Source organism: Trifolium pratense, linkage group LG5 (assembly GCF_020283565.1).
Source record: "Trifolium pratense cultivar HEN17-A07 linkage group LG5, ARS_RC_1.1, whole genome shotgun sequence".
Taxonomy (NCBI): domain Eukaryota; kingdom Viridiplantae; phylum Streptophyta; class Magnoliopsida; order Fabales; family Fabaceae; genus Trifolium; species Trifolium pratense.
Genome location: NC_060063.1, coordinates 6,002,414 through 6,011,597, shown reverse-complemented (window position 1 = coordinate 6,011,597; position 9,184 = coordinate 6,002,414). Strand labels below are relative to the sequence as shown.

Here is a 9,184-nt window from a genome sequence, read left to right as displayed (position 1 = left end):
GTTTGCATTGGTATTCTTTGATGACATCCTTATATATAGCCCAACTTGGCAAGCCCATTTAAAGCATCTACAACAAGTTCTGCAAGCACTATCTCAGAATCAATTTTTTGCCAAGCTATCTAAGTGTCAATTTGGTGTATCATCTGTTGAGTATTTAGGGCATATCATCTCTGTTGAAGGCGTCAGAGCTGATCCTTCTAAGCTACAAGCCATGGTCTCTTGGCCTGTACCTAAGAACATTACGGCCTTGCGTGCCTTCCTTGGACTGACTGGATTTTATAGACGTTTTGTTCTCAACTATACATCTATTGCAAGCCCACTGACAGATTTATTGAAGGCTAATTCTTTTGCTTGGTCTGATGCTGCCAATACTGCTTTCAACACTCTTAAAAATGCTATGGCCAACCTTCCATTGCTTACCTTGCCTAATTTCACTTTGCCTTTTGAGGTTACTACTGATGCTTCTCTCACTGCAGTAGGTGCTGTCCTATCTCAAAACTCCAAACCTTTAGCATTCTTTAGCAAGAAACTGTCAGCACGTTTGAGTGCTTCATCCACTTATGTACGAGAATTGTATGCTCTCACTGAAGCTATCAAAAAGTGGAGACAATATCTATTGGGCTCACCCTTCAAAATTTTCACCGATCACAAAAGCCTTAAAAGCCTTATGACCCAAACCATCCAAACCCCGGAACAACAAAAATGGCTAACCAAATTACTTGGATATACCTATGAAATTCATTACAAACCCGGTAAAGAGAATGTGGTTGCAGATGCCTTATCTCGAGTGCAAGAGTCACCAATGGAGGGAGAGTGTGTTTTACTTACTTTCCCTATTTCAACTTTAATTTCTCAGTTACAGTCATTTTTTTCATCTAACCCTGCAGGTACCAAACTGATGAACAAAGCAGTCACTGATCCAAAGATGCAGCAATAATTTCAAGTGAAAGCAGGCCTTCTGCACTTCCAGAACAGATTGTTTATTCCTTTTGAATCTGGACTGACTACTTCTTTATTGCAGGAATTTCATTCTTCTCCCACGGGAGGACATTCTGGCATTCAAGCCACCTTAGCTCGTCTGTCAGCTACATTTTATTGGCCCAGAATGTACAAGGATGTCAAACAGTTTGTCAACGCTTGTTCTGTTTGTCAACACAACAAATATTCTACTCAGTCTCCATACGGGTTATTGCAACCATTACCATTACCGCAGCAAGTGTGGGAAGATATCTCCATGGATTTCATTACTCATTTACCTATGACTCACAACCGCTCCTGCATCTGGGTTATTGTTGATCGTCTCACCAAATTCGCTCATTTTATTGCTCTTCCAGGGTCATTCACTGCTGCATCACTTGCTCCAATTTTCATCACTGAGATATACCGTTTGCATGGTGCTCCCAAAACAATAGTTAGTGATCGTGACAGGGTCTTTGTGAGCCAATTTTGGCGTGCTTTATTTCATCACCTGGGCACTTCTCTAGCTTTCAGCAGCTCATATCATCCTCAATCAGACGGACAAACCGAGGTTCTCAATCGTTGTTTGGAGACTTACCTCTGCTGTTTCGTTAGTGATGAACCTCGACTATGGTTGCGATTTCTGGCTTTAGCAGAATTTTGGTACAACACATCCTTTCACACTGCTATTGGTATGACCCCTTTCGAAGCTTTGTATGGTCGTAAACCACCTACCCTTGTTCATTATACTCCTGGCACTAGCAAAATTGAGAGTTTAGATGAATTACTTACTCAGAAGACCTTGGTTCTTAAGGTGCTGAAAGAGAACCTTGTTAAAGCTCGGAACCGCATGATAATCCAAGCTAATCAACATCGTCAGGATCGAAATTTTGAAGTGGGACAATGGGTTTATTTGAAACTCCAGCCGTACCGTCAACACTCAGTTCATCACCGTGAATCTCATAAGCTTGCTAAGAGGTACTATGGTCCGTTTCGCATTCTGAAGAAGATTGGTAAAGTTGCTTATGAATTGGACCTGCCAGCAGCATCTCGTGTGCATCCCGTTTTCCATGTATCACTCCTCAAGCTATGTCATGGTGAACCCACTACTCAGGTTACTCCTATAGCGGATCCGTCAACATACCCACCAATCATCCCTGTTCCGGTTGCTATTCGCAATCGCCGTATCTCTGCTGGTGATATTGAAGAATTTTTGGTGGAGTGGAAAGACCTGCCTTTATCTGAAGCTACTTGGGTTGCTAAGACTACTTTCTAGGATCAGTTTCCCAACACAAATCTTGAGGACAAGATTCTTTTTGATGGCGTTGGCAATGTTACACAGCAAGACTTAGCACCAAAAGGAAAAGGTCCAGCTAGTGATATTGGGCCAAGCAACAAACCCAAAAGAATTATTAAGAAGCCCAAACGCTATGATGACTAAGGAGACTGCACTACGGGACAAAAAGAATCAATCATGAGGCAATATTTTTTCAATCATTATCTGATGCCATAGAATAATTTTTAAGGAATATTAGTTGTTATTTTCTTTCTGTTTGTTAATGGACAGGTGTCCTTTGGATCCTCAATTCTAGGAATTTGTTAGACTCATCAGTAGTATTTATATGGTTGTATTGGTGATATTGAGTTTAAGAAATATATCAATCAAATTTTCTCTCTTCTAGACTTTCCCTGAAAGGGGAATTTAATTTCTGCACACTCACTCTTATCATAAAGCAAGACTAGTTGCTCAAGGATTTACGCAAAGACCCGGTATCGATTTTGACGAGGCATATTCACCAGTAGTTGATGCAACTACTTTTAGGTACTTAATTAGCCTTATAGCATACAAAGGCTAAATATGCACATGATGAATGTTGTTACAACATATTTGTATGGCTCACTTGATAGTGACATTTATCTGAAACTCCCTGAAGGATTTCATTTTCCTAATGCCAATAATTTAAAGTCTTGAGAAGAATACTCCATCAAATTGAATAAGTCTCTCTATGGACTAAAACAGTCGGACGCATGTGGTATAACCGTCTCAGTGAATATTTGCCAAGAGAGGGTTATAAAAATGATTCCATTTGACCATGCATTTTTATATAAGGATAAGGAAGTGAATTTGCTATAATTGCTGTCTATGTTGATGACATAAATATTACTGGAACTCCTGAAGAGCTTTCAAAAGCCATAACATGCTTAAAGAAAGAGTTTGAGATGAAAGAGTTGGGAAAGACAAAATTTTGTCTTGGATTACAAATTGAGCATATGAAAAATGGAATTTTTGTGCATCAAGAAGCTTATATAGCAAAAATGTTAAAACGTTTTTACATTGACAAATCTCATCTATTATCTACTCCAATGGTTGTTAGATCACCGGATGTGGAGAAAGATCCTTTCAGACCTAAAGAAGAGGATGAAGAACTAATTGGTGATGTACCATATCTGAGTGTGATAGGAACACTAATGTACCTTGCTAATTATACACGTCCTGATATAGCATTTCCTGTCAATCTACTATCAAGGTATAGTTCTTCACCTACAAAAAGACATTGAAACGGAGACAAACATATATTTCGTTACCTTAGAGGTACAATGGATATGAGATTATTTTATCCTAAAGTATCCAAACTAGAATTAATAGGTTATGCAGATGCAGGTTATTTGTCTGATCCTCATAAGGAAGATCACAAACAGGTTACTTGTTCACAAGTGGAGACACAACCATCTCATGGAGATCAGTCAAATAGACCTAAACAGCAACATCAAATCATGCAGAACTTTTAGCACTACACGATGCAAGTAGAGAATGTGTATGGTTGAGGTTCGTGATTCAACACATACAAAAGAATGGTGGTTTATCTTCCGAAAGAATGAATACAACAATCATTTTTGAAGACAACACTGCATGCATTGCTCAGTTAAAGGAAGGGTACATTAAAGGGGACAGAACAAAACATATCTATCCAAAATTCTTTTTCACCCATGATCTTCAAAAGAATGGGGAAGTAAGCATACAACAAATTCGTTCGTGTGATAATCTCGTAGACCTATTTACAAAGTCACTCCCGAGCAGAATCTTCGAGAAACTAGTACAAAGGACTGGTCTTCGTCGTCTCAGAAATATTTGTCTAGTTGAGGGGGAGAAATAAATATATTGTAAAAGGATTGTACTCTATTTCCTTCACTAGAATTTTTTTTCCACTCGATTTTTTTCTAGTAAGGTTTTAATGAGGCATATCCTCGATGGACATCTAAAGGGGAGTGTTATGAATATTTAGTGGATGTCTATATCAAGGTTTTAAATTGCGGTTGCGGTCGCAGATGCGGTTGCAGTTATAGCGAATGCGGTCATTGCGGTTGCTGCACGCGCAATGCAGTTGTTGCGGCGTGAAATCATTTTGAAATTTCACAAGCTATATAAAATCAAACTACTATGTAACTACACTATTTATCCATCATTGCATAGTCTTAGTTTATTCTATAAACAATAATTTGAATGTATTTAAAATACACGGTTGAGAGATTCTTAAAAGTAAGATTTTTCATTAATTTGACACAAATTAGGATATGAAGTTCATAAATTTTACTTTTTGGTGAGATAATTTGAAGGAACATCGCTGAAAACATCTGATGCGGCTTCCGATGCGGTTGTGATGCGGTTACGATGCGGCCGTACACGTGAATTAAGATCACACTGCAATTGCGGTGCGATGTGGTTGCGGTGGTTACCGCATCAGCAATAATGCGGCCGCAATTGCGGATGCGGACCGCAATTTAACACCTTGGTCCATATAGTGTGTGTGTGTGTGTCATATAGTGTGTGTGTGTGTGTGTCATATATATATATATAGTGTGTGTGTGTGGTTTAAGAACGTGTGTTGTTCTTGTGTCTGCTGAGTTTTGCGTATTGTTACAAAAATTATTCTTCATTTTTTGTTTATGAATAATTTTGAACTGGACTTGTTCAGCTTTCCTTGTTTTCCGACATTAATTGTACAGTAATCCCATAAGCCTAGTCATATGCACATGAAACTGAACTAACTAATCACATGCTTAATTAACTAGACGTGTTTCCTTAGGCCTAAATGATTATCAATGTTAGCTTAGCTTATACATTGCTACTGCACCGCATACATACATACATTCTCACTCACCGTTTTATTCAACTGCACAGATACAACACACATACATTCTCACTCTCTGTGTTCTTATATTTCTTCTATCACTTTCGTTTTTATCAACTCACCAATGGCCTCAAATGATCGAATTCCAGATGCGGAAGTGGGCGTAACTCCCCCCGACGACAGGTGTCCGATTGAAGAAGTGGCGCTGGTCGTCCCTGAAACCGACGACCCTACCATTCCAGTCTTGACTTTCCGAGCATGGTTTCTCGGAATAACCTCTTGCATCATCCTCATCATTCTCAACACTTTCTTCACCTTCAGAACTCAACCACTCACCATCTCTGCCATTCTTATGCAAATTGCGGTTCTTCCAATCGGAAAGCTCATGGCCGCAATTCTTCCAACGAAGGACTATAATTTTATTGGATGGCATTTTACCTTGAACCCTGGCCCCTTTAACATGAAGGAGCACGTTATTATAACTATTTTTGCCAACTGTGGTGTTTCTCAGGGTAATGGTGATGCTTACTCCATCGGTGCCATCACTATCATGAAAGCTTATTACAAGCAATCTCTTAGTTTTCTCCTTGCTCTCTTTATCGTCTTAAGCACCCAGGTTCTAAATTTTTTTATGAATGATCCATATGATATAAACTTTCAATCCAACGGTAAATTTTGTAAAATTCGTATTCGATATAATGAAGAGGAGTGCTAGCAACACACTCTTTAACAAACACACTCTAACACACTCTAACACACTCTCTTCTATTGGTTAAAATTTATATGGATCCCATAAAAATTATATGGGTTCACATTTTTTTATGGGACCCATGTGAATTTCAACCAATAAAAGAGAGTGTGTTGGAGTGTGTTTGTTAAAGAGTGTGTTGCTAGCATTATTGTATAATGAAAATGCTAACTTGTGCACCGTGCACCATATGGTGCACTTGTGCATGTTAGAACTTGCCATATATATATATATATATATATATATATATATATATATATATATATATATATATATATATATTTGAAGAAAATATTTTGTGATAGTGGTAAGGAAAATTTAATTTTAATTTTAATGTTGATACACTGAGTTGCAGATAATGGGGTATGGATGGGCTGGGATTCTGAGGAGGTATCTGGTGAACCCTGTTGGAATGTGGTGGCCATCTAACCTTGCACAAGTCTCTCTCTTTAGGTTCATTCTTTCTTTCCCCTTTCTTTTCTATATGAAAAAAATATATTAATCGAATACAATTACACATGTCAAGATTCTTGTGTGTCGATAGACGCATCTTTTATTTATCTGAAATGTGTTGGATATTTTCCAAAATATATTTAAAAGGTTGTAATGGTTAATTTGAAATTCAAATTTACATTTTTGAAATTCTTCCAAAGGTTGTGTCAGTTCATCATTTTTGGCTGTATATATTTGAGTACTACAAATAGAGACAAGGATATAATCTTAACCAAAATAACTTATGCAACAGTAGAAACCAATTTTCTAACTCAAAGTTACCTTTGTGCTTGTTTATTATTCCTACTATTATACTATATCTAATATGAATTTGTTTGATTACATCATTAACTTTATGCTACAGGGCACTCCATGAAAAAGAGAATAAAGCAGCAAAAGGCTTTACGAGGATGCAGTTTTTCCTCATTGCCATGGGTGTAAGCTTCCTGTATTATGCACTCCCCGGATATCTTTTCAGCGTCTTAACATTCTTCTCATGGGTTTGCTACGCGTGGCCGCATAGTATCACAGCGCAGCAAATTGGATCGGGTTACCATGGACTTGGAATTGGGGCATTCAGTTTTGATTGGGCTGGGATTTCAGCTTATCATGGAAGCCCTCTTGTTGCACCATGGTCATCCATTGTTAATCTTGGGGTTGGATTTATCATGGTCATCTATATAATTCTACCCATATGTTACTGGAAGTTTAACACCTTTGATGCTAGGAAGTTTCCTATATTTTCTAATAAGCTGTTCACCCACAATGGACAAAAATATGACACTACTAAGATCTTAACCAAGGATTATGATCTTAACATTGATGCATACAACAAATATGGCAAGTTGTACCTTAGTCCTCTCTTCGCATTATCTATTGCATCAGGTTTCGCAAGATTAACTGCAACCCTCACTCATGTAGCATTGTTCCATGGCAGGTAGGCTGCTCTCAAATTAAGGAACCACAATGAGAGAGAGACTCATGAAACTGACGACGTTGTTTGATTTTTGCAGAGACATATTGAGACAGAGCAAATCAGCAATGGGTAACGCCGCAAAATTGGATGTGCATGGTAGACTGATGAAGGCTTATAAGCAAGTGCCAGAATGGTGGTTCCTCATTTTATTGTTTGGTAGCATGGCACTATCGATATTAATAACTTTAGTGTGGAAAAAGGATGTGCAACTTCCATGGTGGGGTATGATATTTGCTTTTGTCTTAGCTTTTGTTGTAACCCTCCCAATTGGTGTCATTCAAGCAACTACCAACCAGGTACTAACTCGAAGTTTTCTTCCATCTCTAGTTTACCACTTTAATTCCTCTCAATTGTAATGTACTTACTATATTGACGTGAAGACGGAAACTTAACCGATACAAGTTTAAAATTTTAATGTAAGTTTTTCTTGTGGTCGTTGGTTACCTTGCAGCGAACTGGATATGACATTATAGCACAGTTCATGATCGGATATATCCTTCCTGGAAAACCAATTGCAAATTTGCTCTTTAAGATTTATGGGAGAATCAGCACCGTCCATGCTCTATCTTTCTTGTCAGATCTCAAACTTGGACACTACATGAAAATTCCCCCACGATGCATGTATACAGCACAGGTCTCTTTGGCTCAAACTCTCCTAGTTTAAGCTTGTCTCTTATCTTTTTTTTTTGTTCTTTTCTTATTAATTATTTTATTTTGAAATTTCGAAATAGTTGGTGGGAACTCTAGTTGCTGGAGTGGTGAACCTTGCAGTGGCTTGGTGGATGTTGGATAACATTAAGGACATTTGCATGGATGATGAAGCTCACCATGACAGTCCTTGGACTTGCCCTAAATACAGAGTGACATTCGATGCATCTGTTATATGGGGTTTGATCGGACCGAGGCGGCTATTTGGACCTGGTGGATTGTACCGAAACCTAGTATGGTTATTCTTGATTGGAGCTGTGTTGCCAGTTCCTGTTTGGGTGTTCAGCAAAATCTACCCTGACAAGAAATGGATTCGTCTGATAAACATACCAGTTATATCTTATGGTTTCTCTGGAATGCCGCCTGCAACTCCTACTAACGTTGCCAGTTGGCTATTGACTGGAATGATCTTCAACTACTTTGTGTTCCGCTTCCACAAACGCTGGTGGCAGAAATATAATTATGTTTTATCTGCGGCACTTGATGCAGGCACAGCTTTTATGGGTGTCTTGATATTTTTTGCTCTGCAAAATGCAGGCCATAGTCTCAAATGGTGGGGAACTGAATTGGACCATTGCCCATTGGCTACTTGCCCAACTGCACCGGGAATTGTGGTTGACGGTTGTCCTGTGTTCTAATAGAGAATCCTAATTGATTGATTTGAGCTTTCTCTTTTTGATTAGTTTTTGTTTTTAGGGCTGGGGATCAAGTTAGGGTTGGAGTATTCATATGCTTTTTTGTTTGTAGTGGCACATTTGAATGATAAATTCTCTTCCGACCCGTGATTCTTTTCTACGTCTGAAATTTCAATTTTGTCCTTGCAAAAAAATTCGATTCGCAGAAACCGAATTTTTTCTTAGTGCAAATTCAAGAAAAATTCGGTTTATACATGGTATAGAATCAGTCCATGTACACCTAACGTAATTTGGGCAAAACTAAATATATTTCATTCATATTCTTATTACTTTTTTTCAATATTTATTAAAATAACATCAATAACAACATAAAAATAGGCATCCTTATAACTAACAGTCTAACACTGTAAAAAAAAAAAAAGCTAATATAAAAAGAGTCATGTTCTAATTAACGTATTAACAAAGAATTAGACATTTTTCACTTTTATTATTTTTACTCTTAATAGCTTAATACTATATAATTAAATTTTGATGTTTT

The 9,184-nt window shown here is 37.8% G+C and overlaps 1 protein-coding gene across 1 annotated transcript; it reads left to right on the top strand.

Moving 5' to 3' along the window:
* Nucleotides 1-5,211: 5,211 nt before the first annotated feature.
* Nucleotides 5,212-8,784, top strand: LOC123885931 (oligopeptide transporter 3-like). Its single transcript, XM_045935266.1, has 6 exons — nucleotides 5,212-5,703; nucleotides 6,191-6,288; nucleotides 6,692-7,264; nucleotides 7,341-7,599; nucleotides 7,755-7,937; nucleotides 8,035-8,784. Exons 1-6 carry the CDS (start codon nucleotides 5,212-5,214, stop codon nucleotides 8,647-8,649), a joined length of 2,220 nt encoding a protein of 739 aa, XP_045791222.1. The 3' UTR covers nucleotides 8,650-8,784.
* Nucleotides 8,785-9,184: the final 400 nt, after the last annotated feature.

Coding starts and splice junctions, on each gene's coding strand:
- LOC123885931 (XM_045935266.1), top strand. CDS start 5,212: ATGGCCTCAAATGATCGAATTCCAGATGCGGAAGTGGGCGTAACTCCC. Junction 6,289..6,691: donor GCACAAGTCTCTCTCTTTAG/GTTCATTCTTTC, acceptor TTTATGCTACAG/GGCACTCCATGAAAAAGAGA. Junction 7,600..7,754: donor TTCAAGCAACTACCAACCAG/GTACTAACTCGA, acceptor GTTACCTTGCAG/CGAACTGGATATGACATTAT.